At 42.1% G+C, this 16286-nt stretch overlaps 2 protein-coding genes across 4 annotated transcripts; one reads left to right on the top strand and one right to left on the bottom strand.

Moving 5' to 3' along the window:
* Nucleotides 1–732: 732 nt before the first annotated feature.
* C1GALT1C1 (C1GALT1 specific chaperone 1) lies at nucleotides 733–5513 on the top strand. Of its 3 annotated transcripts, none has more exons than XM_048514935.1 (2): nucleotides 733–929; nucleotides 4204–5513. In XM_048514935.1, exon 2 carries the CDS (start codon nucleotides 4220–4222, stop codon nucleotides 5168–5170), a length of 951 nt encoding a protein of 316 aa, XP_048370892.1. In that variant the 5' UTR covers nucleotides 733–929; nucleotides 4204–4219; the 3' UTR covers nucleotides 5171–5513. The 3 variants fall into 3 exon arrangements, with proteins under 3 accessions (XP_048370892.1, XP_048370891.1, XP_048370894.1); XM_048514934.1 differs by having other exon boundaries at nucleotides 734–929; nucleotides 4201–5513; XM_048514937.1 differs by lacking the exon at nucleotides 733–929 and adding an exon at nucleotides 1958–3385.
* A 1853-nt stretch (nucleotides 5514–7366) lies between these two features.
* On the bottom strand, nucleotides 7367–14549 carry MCTS1 (MCTS1 re-initiation and release factor). The gene is made up of 6 exons (XM_048513724.1): nucleotides 14320–14549; nucleotides 11836–11988; nucleotides 11399–11496; nucleotides 10528–10661; nucleotides 8949–9016; nucleotides 7367–7592 (listed from the first exon to the last, which is right to left on the bottom strand). Exons 1-6 carry the CDS (start codon nucleotides 14328–14330, stop codon nucleotides 7511–7513), a joined length of 546 nt encoding a protein of 181 aa, XP_048369681.1. The 5' UTR covers nucleotides 14331–14549; the 3' UTR covers nucleotides 7367–7510.
* Nucleotides 14550–16286: the final 1737 nt, after the last annotated feature.

The following is a 16286-nucleotide window of genomic DNA, read 5'->3' on the forward strand; positions in this document are numbered from 1 at the left end:
GGCACTGGAAATTTATAGCACCAACATCTGGAGAAGCAAGAAAGTATTATTTTTCCCAAAGGAGAACTCTGAACATGCTTGGCAGACAAGAAGTGCATGTGCTTAACCCTACATGAATTTCTGCTTGATTTTATTCATTTATGATGTTTCCACGCTGCTTCATTGGAGTCCCACTGGAGGGGACTTATAATTAAAATAATAATTTATCAATACAAAAGCAACAAGCCTTGGCACATAATACCCTACCAAAGCAACCCTCAGACGGCTGCTTTGTCCGGAATTCCTCGCAGCTTTCAGACTGTTTCGGATTAATATAAGAAACGAGAGGGAACTCATTCCCGCCCCTCTTTGGCCCACTAAGGTCGCGGGAGGTATTTCCATGACAACGACGTTGGCGCGGACATTTACACCCAGAGAAAACGTCAGCCTAACGGGGACTCCTCGCAACATCCAGGTATTGCCAAAGAGACTGTAACTTTATCGTAACTGTAACAACACTTCCAGTTTCCAGTTGAACGTACAAGACTCCCAATGCAAAGAAAAGGAAAAGTGGCAACGGGAAGGCAGAAATAGAGGATGTTTCCCTCATCGATCTGCTTTCTAAATCTATGTATATTCCTCTCTGGCTTTATACAATAATGACCCGAAAAGGGGGTGGGGGCATACCGGAAGTAGGATTTGCGCACAACCCGTGTTTCCCTCTAGGTCTGATAGGGCGGTAATATCTGTCGCCTTGCCTTCTCCTGTTCCTCCCATCCTCAGGATATACGTAATGAGGGGAGGGAGAGAAGAGACGGAGTTGTCGTCTTTCACCATAGAGATAAGAAAAGGAAGCGGATCCGTTTCCTTTTCCTAGAGAAGGGAGTGGACGTTGCTGACTCTGGCAGGACTATTTGGGGAGCCGCTTCTGCTGCTGCTGCCTGCCCCAGGTGAGTCCATGGGAAGGAAGAAAAAGGGTGGCAGGTGGGTGGACAGACATGTCTATGCGACAGGATCCTCCGGGGGGACCTCTCAAGACCCCTAGTCCTCATTTATGTGGGTCTCGCTGAGGCTTCGTTTAGCTGAACCCCTTTCGAATAAACTGGCCTCCCCTTCGCCACAACCACGTAGGAGGAGATAAGGAACCTTTTCATTCCGGACTCGAGTTCTGTCTTTTCCATAGTGCTGATCCAGTCCCTCTATATCTGGGGTTTGCAGCAAAGATTTTGATTAGATTGAGACGGCAAAAAATGCATACGATTGGCAGCACTAAAAATGTCCATGGGAGCCTTGTTAATATTGGCCGTCTCGATAAAATTATGGTAGTAGTAATGTTGTCTTATTTATACAAAATTTGCAGGAGGAAGTGTCCAGGACACTCAAAGCAATCCCAGAGCCATGCTGTTTTACACAGTTTGTGTTAATATGAAGCAGCAACAGAAAAAGGCAAAAACGACTAAATAAGCCAAAAAAATAAAAACAGCAGCAGTTTAGAGCAAAGAGCACCCCAGCAAAACTTTTAACAATGATAAACCATGAAGGAAAGAATCACACAAATTTATTAAAAACAGGCTAGAACTAAAAAGAGCAGGATCTGATGCTGAATTATATTGGCTATGTCAATAATATCAGTATTATTATTATCAGTAATATCAATACCGGCACCTTGGGCTACTCACAGTTCTATCCAAACTCTCAGCCCACCTACCTCATATCTGTTGTGGAGAGAGGAAGGGATTGTGATTGTAAGCTGCTTTTGAGACTTTTTAAAGTAGAGAAAAGCAGGATATAAAAGCCAATTCTTTTTCTTCTACTACCGTGTTTCCCTGAATATAAGACAGTGTCTTATATTAATTTTTGCTCCCAAAGATGTGCTATGTCTTATTTTCAGGGGATGTCTTATTTTTCTGTGTTCTGTTGGTCGGGCATGCTTCCAAACAAAAACTTTGCTACGTCTTACTTTCGTGGGATGCCTTATATTTTGCACTTCAGCAAAACCTCTACTACGTCTTATTTTCAGGGGATGTCTTATATTTGGGGAAACAGGGTATTATTAGTCTTGACAATATTGGAATTGCATACGTTTGTCAATTGCTGGCTATACAAAAAGAAGAAGCATCAGAACAGGGCAGTGGTGGATATCCTGTTGAAATTAAAGGGAGGAGGGTCAATTGCCTCTGTGCTGGATTCAAATTGAATCCTCCCGAATGCAAAAACACATCAAAATATAATGAATGTGCTTATTGAAAGGTTGTGCAGGAATATACAAACAAGACTCAGGAATAGTGTGAAGAAAATAACAAAAGCTAAATAGCTAATCCTAGTTACTTACAAAACAATGGTTCTCCAGACCAGAGGGTACTTAATAAAGCCGGGTTCCAAAATCAACAGGTGTCCTGCATCCAAGAGGGGCAATCCTGCTAGCGTGCGGTTACCACTGCCCCCCACAGTTCTTGAGTGCTGCACCAGCATCCCTACTACCCCTGCCACCATAGTGGGGATGTGGGAGGAGCCAACATTAGTCTGCTCTCTCAGACCATGCTGCCAGGAACTTTTTGGGTGTAGCTGCGGCGCCACAGTCTGGTGCCCAGCTCATGAATGGGGCTGCCCAGGCCCAATCCAGATTGGGGGGGGGGGGCAGTTTATGGGAAGCACTGGACCTTTTGCCCACCCCAGCAGCATAAGGGGTACCTACAAAGCGGAAACAGCAAAGACACCAGCATGTGGGCACCACAGAGTTTTGTGGTACCCAAACCCAGGAGTGCCTACCGCCCAGGAGTTAAACCAGCGTCCAAGAGCACACCAGTGCAGTGAGGGGTGAACCTAGGGCATTTCCAGGGATTGAGCTGACTTTAGTCGGCTTCAACCTGGATTTCAGCCCGGGAACACCCTCCTCTGCTCCAGAAAGTGTGGGGTAAGTCTTTTTCTGCAATGGCAGAAGTGTTTTTCAGTTTCCCTCCTTTCTGTGCCGTCCAAAGCTCCTTTGGAGGTAGTGCAGTGCCACCTTCGCCATGCCATCCCAGCTGCAGCAGAGCTCCTCCCTTCCCTTATCTGGATTGGACTGTAACAGATTTTCATTCTGTCATAAGCATCACATAACATGTAATGCATAGATCAGTTTTAAATTCCATGGCCAAAAGATTAACACCCACTTAAACACATACAGCTCAGGTGTATTGTTGAATTATCTCAGGCAGATAACAGTATTTAACATCATAGTTGAGTCCAACCTGTGAAACAGGAAACCCTGTTTGAATTTTTTATGTTGGACTTAAGGGTGAGGAGGACCATGAAGAGTTGATCTTTATATCCCACTTTTCTCTACCAAAAGCAGGCTCAAAGCAGCTTACAATCACCTTCCTTTCTCCAGCCATCCTCCCCACCCCACACAACAGAACTTTGTGAGGTAAGTGGGACTGAGAGATTTCAGAGAGGACTGTGACTGGCCTAAAGTCATCCAGCAGGCTTCATGTGGAGAAGTGAATTCACCAGATTAGAATATCTTAACCACTACACCATATGGATTTTATTTCTGCTTAGTCATAAAGTTCAGCAAGTGACGGGGGGGGAGGGGGGGGGCGGGGGCAGTGTTTCAATCACACTCTCCCAACTTTAGCTATAATGCAGGGTGGTTGTGAGGACAGAATGGTGAAGAATACATTGGTCACTGTGAGTTCTTGCAGGAGTGAGAAAATTTTAGTAAAGCTACAGTGGATGTATTTTCCTGAATATCACCAGAAGAATGGCAGCCATTCTGACTTACAGGGGACCAAGAAATAACTAGCCTTTGGGGAAAGTGAAAACCCTGCTCTAAGGCATTAGCAAAACAACCCTGAATCCTTAAGCAACTGTTCAACTGTTATTACAAAGGTAACAGTCAGTAAGTACTGCTTTCTAAATCAAAATAATAATTATTACATTTAGTAGCGTCTTTGCCAATTCTAGACTTGCATTGGCAGTCAAGACAGCATGGGACATTCACTGCCCCTTTTTCCAGGCACTTTCCTTTTATAGAAATACACTATTTCTGCACACTGAAATTAGCCCTACTTCTTGGTGTGCATGTTTATTTCTCCTTGCTGGTGGCAAAGTATTAAGCTGCAGCATTTATTTAATTTGGATTCTGAAACAAGATGCAGCCAGTGACAAATGCAATCTAGATGTTGTTTTTACCCTCATTAACAAGACACATCTCTCCCCCACCCTTTTCAATTTCATTAGCAGCTTTCTTCTAGAAGCCATGATTTCTGAAAGCGGTGCGTTTGTGAAGGGCATGATGCTCGGAGGGGTCTTCTGTGTATTGGTCACTCTCCTTGGACACATTAAGATGGACCACAGCACCACAACCCATGAGCATCGCCACCTTCAGGCTCCCAAAAAGGAGGACATTTTAAATCTCTCTGAGGATGAACGCCTGGGTCTTAGCCACAGCATCCGCGTCTACTGCATCATCCTTGTCAAACCTAAAGACCTTAACTACTGGGCAGCTGTGAGAGAAACTTGGAGCAAACATTGTGACAAGGCAGAATTCTACAGTTCTGAAAAGGTCAAAGTATTTGACTCCACTGTGCTTGACACAGAGGACATGTGGTTAATGATGAGGAAAGCATATAAATTTGCCTATGAAAATTACAAAAATGACTACAACTGGTTCTTCTTGGCCCATCCCACCACGTTTGCCATAATAGAAAACCTCAAATTTTTTCTCCTGAAGCAAGACTCGTCCCAGCCATTTTATACTGGCCGTACAGAGATATCCGGAGACCTGCAGTACGTGAATGGCGATGGAGGAATCATCTTAAGTATTGAATCGCTAAGGCGACTTTATAAAGTTTTTCAGGATCCAGACAAGTGTCCGGAACAGGGGGGCATGATTTGGAAACTGTCCGCAGATAAACAGTTAGCTGTCTGCTTGAAGTATACTGGGGTGCAGGCTGAGAACGCAGAAGATTCTGAAAAAAAGGATATCTTCAACACCAAGTCAGTTGGTTCTCTTATTAAGGAGGCAATGTTGAGCCACCCCCAACAGGTGGTAGAAGGGTGTTGTTCAGACATGGCTATCACGTTCAGTGGGATGGCTCCTAACCATATGCACGTGATGATGTATGGAGTCTACAGGCTTCGAGCATACGGACACAGTTTTAATGATGCCTTGGTTTTCCTACCTCCCCCAGACTCTGATAATGACTGATCATTCTTTCACCAGAGTACTGGGTAAAGCATATGAATAGGTGGTCTTAATGTATAGCATCTTTCAACAAACAGCATGTACATAAGCTGGTACAAATTTTGTATTTCATGGTCTTGGTGTAATTATTTACTCTTTTGCACAACCTGCTTTTGTAATCTTTACAACTGGGAAAGGGGGCCCTTTTTAAACAAAAAAACAAACCATTTGCTTTTATACAGACTTGATTCAAGGATCTTATGAAAAACCACTTACGGTTTCATTGTCAGTGCAATGTACAGTTATGTAAATATTTAATATAAGAAAATATCCTTGATCTACTTTAAATTAAATCTATTTTTACAGAGTTTTGATGTTTTACTAATATATACAGGTTTTCTGAAATGGCCAAAGGAGAATGCAAAGTTACTACTGAAATAGTCTTCAACTCTTTCCATCTGATGAGCACAAAGAACTTACAAGAAGAGTTGTATTTATATCCCCCTCTCTCTCCTATAAGAGACTCAAAGGGGCTTACAAACTCCTTTCCCTTCCCCCCTCACAACAAACACCCTGGTCCCTTCCGCACATGCAGAATAATGCACTTTCAATCCATTTTCTCAACTGTTTGCAATTGGATTTTGCTATTCTGCATAGCTTCAAAGTGCATTGAAAGTGGATTGTTCTGCATGTGCGAAAGGGGCCCCAGTGAGGTAGGTGGGGCTGAGAGAGCTCAGAAGAACTGTGACTAGCCCAAGGTTACCCAGCTGGAGTGTGTTGGAGTGTACAGGCTAATCTGAATTCCCTAGAAAAGCCTCCACAGCTCAGGTGGCAGAGCAGGGAATCAAACCCGGTTCTCCAAGATTAGAGTACATCTGCTCTTAACCACTAAGCCACTGCTTAGTCTTATTCCTTTTTAAAATGAAACCTTCCCTCCCATAACTTCTGGGAATGTAGTATAAAGAGTACTGGGGGCAAGGGGCTAAATCCAGAGGGTTTACTACACCTTCTAAAGAACATCCTTGCAGGCAGCAGGACTACCTGAAATTAGAATGAAGACTTAAACTCAGTTTTCTACCCAGCCCCCAGAGTCCTTCATCAGCATCACAAGACAGACAGTTTAGCTTAATTGTAGCCCCATTTTTTGCTTCAAATTCTAATTAAAAATATTTTTTACCATTTTAGCAGGCATTGCTTATTAGACGCCTCACTGTACTGATTACATTGACTTGCGCTGAGAAATCTGCCTTGAGTCCCAGTAAGAAAGGTGGACTAAAATAAGTGAATATTAATAGGAGGAGTATAAATGCTGTAAGTGAATTATTGTGGAAAGCATGCAAGGTCAGAACTCATACAGTATTAAGGAATTAATACTGTTGGTTAAAGCTGTAATCTCTTAATACTGTATGGGATATTGTAGATAGAGTTGCTTACAGCCCCAGCAAGAATTTGGGGAATCACTCTAGATACACCCAAGGACCTAGAAAGGCCAAATGGCATAATAAAGTTGAATATTCACATCATAAACTACTTCTGGAAGTTGGCTCACTTTCCAGGAAGTGTAGCATATGGGCTGAGTCATGTATAAGTGGCATGTGCTCCCTCCAGCCTTGCTAAATTACTTGCACTGCTTGGTTTGGATCCTGCTGAATCAGATTAAAAAGGGAATGAATGGCCATAGATTTGCTGGGCCACTGGAAATACAAGTGTCTCCCAATGTTTCAATAGCATTTCACCCAGAACACCATATTTTGAATGAGGTGGCTTCTGTAAACAATTTTGTAACAGCTTCATATTGGCTCCTTTGCCGTGTTAAGCCTTTTTCCAACAGGCAATTTCCCTGTTGCTCTTCATTTATATACCTCATGATATGGTTTGATTACTTCACTCATTGTAAAGTGGACTTTGTAAACATCCACAAGTTATTTACTACCTAAAAATGTCAACCCGTTGCCTGAAGAGTAGTTTTACCTACTAGATTCTGAAACCTCAGTCCAAATGGTAGTGCTGCAGATCAAGTTACTCAATACACATCTCACCCACACCCCAAGGGAATAAAGGCTCATAAACAAACTATTGTATATCGTTCCTAACCTTTCTTCTGTAATTAGTCAAGCTCAAGAAAATCTTGACTATTTTTGTCAGTCTTTTTACCAAAAGCCCTAACGACTTTTTGCGTTCAAGGCTGAATGGCTAAAAAAAGGCATCTCAGCTAATAGGAACTCTGCATTCACTTGATTTATTTGGCGTAGTCACAGAACAAAATAAATTTGTACATTCAGTCACACGTTAAAAACAAGAATTACAAAGTAGTCCACGTTTACTGGAAGTGCATCCCTCAGTTGCTGCACACGTTTAGCCGCTTCACTTGTACGTCTTCATATGCCAGAGCCCATCATTTAAATAATGGATATTTTCAATGCCAATTCCTTTGTTGACTTTCTCACTGTGGAATACAAGGGGTGGGGGACAGGAAAAGAGAAAAGCTTGTTTCCAACAAACTTTTTGGAACATTGCCCAACATTGCAGGACTGGCTCAGAGCAGCAAGAAACTCTTCCATTGACATTAGGTAGAATCCAAACTAATAAAACATTGTGTAGATTACTGCCGGGGAGAAGCTGCAATCATTGTAAGGGATGCCTTCCTAGGCTGCAGTTCTAAATTCTAATTGTTTCCATCCTTCCAGCACACCAATCCTCCCTTAGAACAAAAGTCTTGATCTCAAGCAATGACTTTCTCTAGAGTACCTGGTGAACCACTAGTTTCATCCCCACTCCAACCCCACTGGCCTACTCTCATGTTCATGCCACAAACACTGTCTCATCACACCGCACTTTTGCTTCTTGGTTGTTTACTTGGGCAAGGGGGCACACAAACATTTGACAGAGGAGCCTCTGACTGTTTTATTAACATTAATTCACTTATATACACAGTTGCTAAGAATCTTGGAAGCAATAGTGGGATAGAAAGTGACTGGGGAGTGCAGCCCCTGCCCAAAAAAACGTTTGCAAGCCAGTTTGATTTCTGTAGGGAACAGCTTGTAAAACTACCGGTATATTCCCTGCTTTGAACAAATGTATGGCTTAGGAAACTGAATTAAGGACGTTCCATCGTTCGCCACTGCTGTTGGGAAGAACCAGGAACTAACACCTCTCCCAATTGCCTGGGTAAAAAAAGCTTCACCCTTCATGGACAAAAACATTTGGTTGCTAAGGTGCATGCTTCAGAGGCAAAGGCCATTTCCCTGAAGACCATCAATTAGAGGCAACTGGAGCAGGAGGAACATCTCAGCCCCGCACAGGATATTACATACTGCTGCCCTTTAAATGCATTCATTTTACACCATGGTCTTTTAGTACATCTCAATTTACTTTTAACATGAGCTGCCTTAGAGGTCTATTGCTGGGGAGAAAGGTGGTATGTAATTTAAATAAACATTTGCAATGTAAGAACTGCAAATTCAGCTGCCATCCACAAAAAAACGTGAAAGGGGAATAAGCATACAATTCCAACCAGCAGTAAGTAAACAAGAAAGGAAACTGAATAGTTTATAAAGGTACTACACAAGCCTAGAGAGTATGACATAGCTCCCTCCAGGATATGGACAATATGCAACAGTTATAGAAAACTGTGTATGATTCCAGCATCCGTGGTGGAGGGAGTAATGCCAGGCTACTTCTGAATTAACTGGGGGACCCAACAGCGTATTTCTGAAGAATAATTGAAACTACATCTTGGGTCTGCATTATTCCACTCTGTGACAGAGAAGGATGGCATTTCCCTTTTTAAATTAAGACTCACATGTCTTCTGCTGGCATCTTCATGACTCCAACGCACAGCGCATGTTGCTTTCCTTCTGCCATTATTGCCTTCAACAGTCAGCTTAAGGAAAACATCTCACATATTCGTAAACAAAAAAACCCTTCACAAGATGGTCACTGGATTGAGAACATCCTGGAGTAACTGGTTAGATATGTAGTTGTTAGATCGACAGGTAGTTTGGCTTGTACACTACTCAACAGTTTATGTGTGGAGAAAAATAATTTCTAAATATTCTAAAGGATATATCTATGGGCACCCAATGGTCCCCCTACACAAGAGACTGATTAGGTCTGCCCATGCCTGCATAGCCTCAGAAGCTCTGGAGTTATCAGGTTTTCCAAACACTTGATAGTACCTTCAATCTTTTTAGCCTCCCTACTTTGAGGGCATAGTGGGTCATCATGCACCATGCATGTCAATTGTTATACTTCCAGGAGGAAGGAATACTACACGGAACTGTAAAACCAAGGTTAACCAGATCGTCCTCAAGCTGAAATTCTACAAAGCCAATACAAAGCAGAACACCATAGTAAACCATAACTTCACTTTCATTGTGACTCACAATGACTATCCGATGACTAAATACCAGGGCAGGAGATCCCCTAGGATCTTACCCAAAAAAGTCCTACATAATGCAAGACTCACCTACCTGAAGGATGGTCTGTCCAGATATGAACCTGTGCACTAAAGCAGACTCTTGGGAGCTCTCTTCTGACTGGCCCCTCACTTAGATTATTTATTTATTCTATTTACTGGCTGCCCTTTCCGTTACAGGCTCAGAGTGGCTTCCAACATAAAATAATAATAAAATCAATACAATCCCACAGCATACAAAACATTTAACAATCTAAATAATTCCCCCCAGATATCATTAAAATTCTACATGTTAAAACAAATAAATCTATATTCTTAATTCCTAGATGGAATACCACTGCTGCTCCAACCAAAGGTCTGGTGGAACAGCACTCCTACAACTTAAGTCTCCTGTAACTTAAATATAGCCATTTCCGCCCATAGTGCCAGTCATCTGGAGCAGCCTCCCTGAGAAGGCAACGATAGTTCCTATGCTGGCTTGGCATCCCAAGCACTGTGACAACCTTTCGGTTAAAGGCATTTGATGAAGGCTCAGGCTTTTTCCTCTGGCAGTCTCATCAACCACTTTGATCCTGTACAGATAGTGTGAAAGGCAGGATATAAACACCTAAACAAAAACAAGCCACAACTTTTAGCGAGTGCTTTTAGAGAGAAACAAGAGGGTCTGCCAATGGCTTGGTTCAGCTCTTGAAATAGAGGCTGAAGAACTCATTCAAGGGACTGAATGTCCACTTTGTAAAAAGCAGGACACTTCAGAAAGTAGAGGATGCAAAAAGTTGTACTGTTAAGTCGGTTCCTTGAATCAGTGTTCTCAGACCTGTAACCCATTAGACTCATACTGCAAACTGACTAGAAAAAAAAGTAACACTAATACAAAGCTACGCTCTTCTCCATACAAGTAATCTCTGCCACGGGCAATAATGAAAGCTAAACAGAGACCAACAGAGCAACCACCCAAGGATACCACAATTGTATCTGCAGCAGCAGGGTAAAGTTTCGCTCCTGGAGACGTCAGACCAGGACACATTATATTTGCTCCGCTAAGTACAAATTTAATGGCTCCTTTATCAACCTGTTGATGTGGCAGAATGAATGGATCTAAGAAAAGGGGGGAAAGTTAGTATCAGAACAGATATGGCACCAACTGGGCTTAGTAATACACCTGAACATCTAATACAAGGGTTATTTCGTGTACGTCAGCAACAGTCTACTTACTATGATAAATGAGTGAACTGAGAAGAATTAACTATGTCACTGACGTTCTTATAAAGGCACTCCCTTACGGGTCCTCAAAATACAGAATTCAACAATTTCCCTGAATAATTCATTTTCTGAAGCAAGTTCTCTTACATCGTCTACTCTGTATCCACAGGCATCAAATTTAAATTCATCAGCCCATGAACTTCCTTCAACACCAGACCTATTAATTCCTTCCTCCTGATCTACAAGGAGTGGTCAAGAGAAGTAGCTCAACTTTTATTTTCTCTACACTCATCAGATACAGAACACAAGGATTTTCTAGAGATCCCAACAATGTTATTTTGTAGTACTTGACCATTCTAGGTATCTTGCAAACTGTGTAAGACATCAGTTTAATATCTATGGAATACAAATTAGGAGGTTCCTACAGTTCCAAATATGAAGGACAGAAAGAAAAAAGAAATCTGAAATATAGCACAAAAAGTGCATCTTAGCACAAACAAGTCAGCTCTTTAAGTTGTAATTGGGCAGGAACTCAGATACATACATTCAAGTGCAGATAAGGAGCATGTTTTAACAATACAACACCTCTGACTTCTCCCCACGGTGCCTCCGATTTTTACTTCCACACTTACATTTATGAAGTAATCTCAGTGTTGGATAAAAAGGTCCTTCTCTTTGCCTGAAGAACAGTAATTCTCCATTTACTGTGAGGATTTCTATATGTTCGTGACTGAAAGACACAATGTTAACAAAGGTGGTTTGGAAAAGAGTTGGGATTTTCTACAAAAGAGAAATAGTTTATCCTTTGCAAGTTTACAGCATTTTGCGTATTTTGCTACATCATCCAATATTTATATCCACTCAACTAGATTAAAATCAAGTCTCGTGAGAGATCTCCCCCACTGGGATTATTACCCAAAGAGTCAGGTTCAGCCTTCTGGTTCTTTGGAACAGTCTACAAAGTACACAAAAATCTTTTAAAATATGACCAAGCAAAATATGAATTTTGATACTGTATCACCATTACCACTGGCCCGGGTAAAAACAGGAGGTAAAAGGAGATACTCACCAACGTACTATCTTGACAGGATCTTTCTTTGGCATAATTTGGTTTAGCCATGGCTCAATACCAGGAAACTGATCTATCAGTTGGTTCTTAATGCCTTTAATAACAGATGTTTTTAACTGGATGCAGTTGGATACATTTTCCTTTTCATCAAATCTGTCACATAAATGAAAGTGTATTAGAAGTGAACCTCTCCAGGTTCACAACTCATTCCTACCCTCATCAGTTTAACTCAGGGTGTCCAACTCTGGTGCCCCAGATGTTCATGGACTATGATTCCCATCAGCCCCCCAACTGGCCATGCTGGCAGGGTCTGATGGGAATCGTAGTCCTTGTACATCTGGGGCACCAGAATTGGGCACCCCTGGTTTAACTGTAAGTCAGCTATATACTTCAGAGAGGCATAACAGGACTGGACGGGGGGGGGGGGGACCTTTAAGTATCTAACAAAATAACTGATGGTGACTTTCAGATAGTCTTCCACTCTGATTTTAATAACATTATTCCCTTTTGTAAAAGCATCCTTAAAAGTGATTGTGCCTTCTCAGACATTATCCACAATGACAAACTAACATTTTAAGTAATTCAATATCAAATAAGGATTAGTCAGTTTTGTACAGTTATGGCTACCAATCTTGATCCTCCTTGATCTCAGATTGCTAATGCCTTAGCAGACCAGGTGCTCAGGAGCAGCAGCAGCAGAAGGCCATTGCTTTCACATCCTGCATGTGAGCTCCCAAAGGCACCTGGTGGGCCACTGCGAGTAGCAGAATGCTGGACTAGATGGACTCTAGTCTGATCCAGCAGGCTAGTTCTTATGTTCTTATGTTCTTATGACAATTAACATTAAAATGTATATCCTACATTTTAAAGCCTAAAAAGTCTACTGTTCATGTCAGGGATGAGATGACTTCAATTGTGTACTTTTTTAAACAAGAGTTTCCAAGCTCCACAAGCTTGTATTAAATCTCCAAAACAAGAGTCTCCTTCTTTATACTTGAGGCATAGTTCATCTGTGTAAGATGAAGAAGAGAACAGGCTCTTGTTTAGAAATATCACAAGTGCCTTGTTGAGCCTGGCCAAAGTCCACCCATTCCAGCATTCTGGTGAAGAAGTCTCAGCAATTAGCTTGCACTAAATATCTGCAGTTGTCTGAGATTTTACAAAATCTCTCTATGTTAAATGCTATGTGCCCAAAAGTCCATTTTGAGACCATCCCTGCTCTAAAGTTTCTAGAGGGCAATGCTAGGTAAGTCATAAGAGCAGTTATGGGCCCAAGCTGAAATGGGTCCAGAGGAGGGTGACCAAGATGGTAAGAGGTCTGGATTCCATGCCCTATGATGAGTGGCTTAGGGAACTGGGTATTTTTAGTCTGGAGAAGAGAAGTTTAAAGGGTGACATAATAGCCACATTTAAATATTTGAAGGGATGTCATGTTGAAGCTTGTTTTCTGCTGCTCCAGAGACTAGGACAAAAAGCAATGGATTTAAGACACAGAAAAAGACATTTCACCAAAACATCCTGACAGTAAGGGCTGTTCAACAGTGGAATATGCTGCCTCAGAGGCTGGTGGAGTCTCCTTCTTTGGAGGTTTTTAAACTGAGATTGGATGGCCATCTGTCAAAGGTGCTTTGATAGTGTGTGCCTGCACGGCAGGGGGTTGGATTCGAGGTGGTCTCTTGTGGACCTTGTGGTCTCTTCCAACAGTATGATTCTACTTAAAAGAGTCCTTAAGCTAACTCCCTTGCTCTTCCAAACCTATGTCTGCAAAGACTTTCCTCCCCTCCCCTTCACTGCCCAAAGAACTCCCTTCACCAGCTCTGGCAACCCCACTTTACTTACTGGAAAGTAAATCCATCCAACCAACAGGACTTGCCTCTTGTATGCCACAAATATATTATTACATACCACTGGGGGTGGGATAAGCTATCTGAAAGTTCTGACACACAATGCAAAGAGATCTTCTCCCAGAGGCCCATGACAAGATTTCAGGGCTTTGCCATTTCAACATCCTCATCTCCCTCTTTTTTATCTTTTTCATTTTTTGTTGCCTTTAACTATCAACACTGTGCCTTCTGCAGCATACTTGGTCCCCATGATCTGGCCAAAGAGTGGGTGGAGGTGGGAAGAGTTATTTTTTGTTAATTTACAAAGTCACCTCTTCCTGCATATCCTGCACATGCAGTAGCCGCTACCTTACCTGCTTCTGTGATCAGCACGGGCCCCAGCCACTTTACTATCAGCTGTTATTACATTGCATTTAGTCGCAATGTTTCTCCTAGGGAACTCAGGGTGGCGATGTGAATCCCGCTCCCGTGTTATTTTCACAACCACTTCGGGAGTGCTTTCATTTCTACAATGTTGTTACTTTCAGCTATATTAACTTATAAAAGCAACCCAGACCAGCCAGAGGCCCGCCCCACCCCCTCCCCCACGCCCTCAGAGAGCATCACTGTGCACCAGTTTCCTGCTTCACTCCGTACTCACTTCTTAAACATCCTGGGGGGCGCTGGGTCCCCGCACGGCCGGGCGGAGTGAGGACCTGGGAGGGTGGGGGCGGCTGGCACCCACTGGCTCCCGATTTGTCCCTCCTCGCTCTCACACGCGGCCCTTCAGGCCCTTCCTTCTCTTCTGCACCAGGCGGAAAGAAAAACGCGCCTCACTTTACGGTCGTCCCGCCGTAAAACGCTGTCCCTCCGCACCTTTCCTGAGCGAACGAAACGCCCTGAGTCACTTGCAGGAAAGGCAAAGGACTACAACTCCCAGTATGCAATTCGCGAAGCAACGTTAAACCCTCTGGTTGAGCCAGCCTTTTCCCCGCCTAATCTCGGCACAGCCGTTGCCATGGAGACCCTCATCCGTTTCTGTTGGCCCACAGACTGAAAACCGATTTAAAGTGCCCTATTTACACTCCGGAGCGCCCCGAAAGACAAATGCCATTTCTTGTTTTTGAAGCAACGTCACATGATGGCAGTAATCTCAGAATATTCATGGTACCCAATTTCTGTAAAACGGGGCACAGGACTTCTGTTTTGTCTTGCTAGAAAAGACCGACATCCAACATTTTCCCCCGAAGCAGGGAAAATAAAGCTACGGATCACTTTAATGTCTTTTTATTTTATTGTAAACTTTGTCCTTCTCAATTCACGCCGGAATAACACTGTGTTTGCCACAGCTGACTAGAACTGTTGTAAAAAGTACAATGTCGCATAGCTATGTAAAACGCGTAAGCAATTAGGAAAAGCACACAAGCTGGCTTTGTTTTTTAACTTGTGGCTTAACAAAGCTATAGTGACGTTAAAAACTGTGACTGAAATACCCTGATTCATGTTAATTCCTTCAGAGATTATGTCACAGTTATTGAAAACTCACTCATCAATTTTAAGATAGAGCCCTTTTGTGAAGTTTTGTTGGAGAACAGACTCCTAAATGAAAAGAGTAGACTATTCATCAACCAAAGTTTACCACCTACTTTGATTGACAATAGTTGTGCAGAGCATAGGTAGATATTTCTCATATTACCTGAGCTTTTCAATCAGAAATTGAACTTGGGCATTAAACTTGGGACCTTCTGCATGCCAAGCAGATGCGTTACCACTGAGATGCCAACAGATCAGCAATATTGCACACCTTTTTGATTTCCATTGAATTTCAGATAATTACAAGGAATCATTTTGTTAAAGCAAAGTTTCACAAAATGGTGCAATAGGGAGGGCTAGTTCAGAGACAAGTTGAAAGGCTTGTCCACTCACCACAGGACAATGTTGCTGGGTTTCAGAATTTCATCCCAAATATCACTTGAATATATTATTTCTGCAAAGACAGAAGAGGACTGTGACACTGCAGAGCACCTAACCTACTTCTGTTATATAAGGTACAGTGCGTGAAATTGCTAATTGATAAATTCTCTTGGATTTTCCCATTTGGAACTCTGAACCAAAATAGCCTTCCATCTAAACAAAACCAACACAAAAAGATCAAAAATGGTTTGATTATATTTAATATATATTTAATAAAACCAATTGGTGAGTTGCACAGAATTCTTCAGACGGGGTAAAGAACTAAATCTGGTTGTGTTATTCAGTTCTGCAATTTATGTACTAGGAAATAGAAGACTAAATATAATACAAATCTCCAATATAGCAAAAATATCTACAACAAAACAGGAAATGCAGATCCCTCTCCAGTACTACAGCACTACCCATATATATATCATTATACACTGTAAGTATCCCAAACAGCACAAAAATACTAAACAAAACAAAAGTGGCTAAGCAGGATGCCATATTCAGATCATTTTTTCTTTTTCATAATGAATAAACAGAATTTTGCTACCAGTTTAGTAATATTCTCCTTCTTATCCTGTAATAGTTTTTCACAACTTTTATCAGAACAATTTATCATATTATGTAACAGATGTGACAGGCATTTTCCCTTGCCTCCTCATAAAGGGG

This window comes from Sphaerodactylus townsendi, linkage group LG13 (genome assembly GCF_021028975.2).
Source record: "Sphaerodactylus townsendi isolate TG3544 linkage group LG13, MPM_Stown_v2.3, whole genome shotgun sequence".
In the NCBI taxonomy this organism is placed as follows: Eukaryota; Metazoa; Chordata; class Lepidosauria; order Squamata; family Sphaerodactylidae; genus Sphaerodactylus; species Sphaerodactylus townsendi.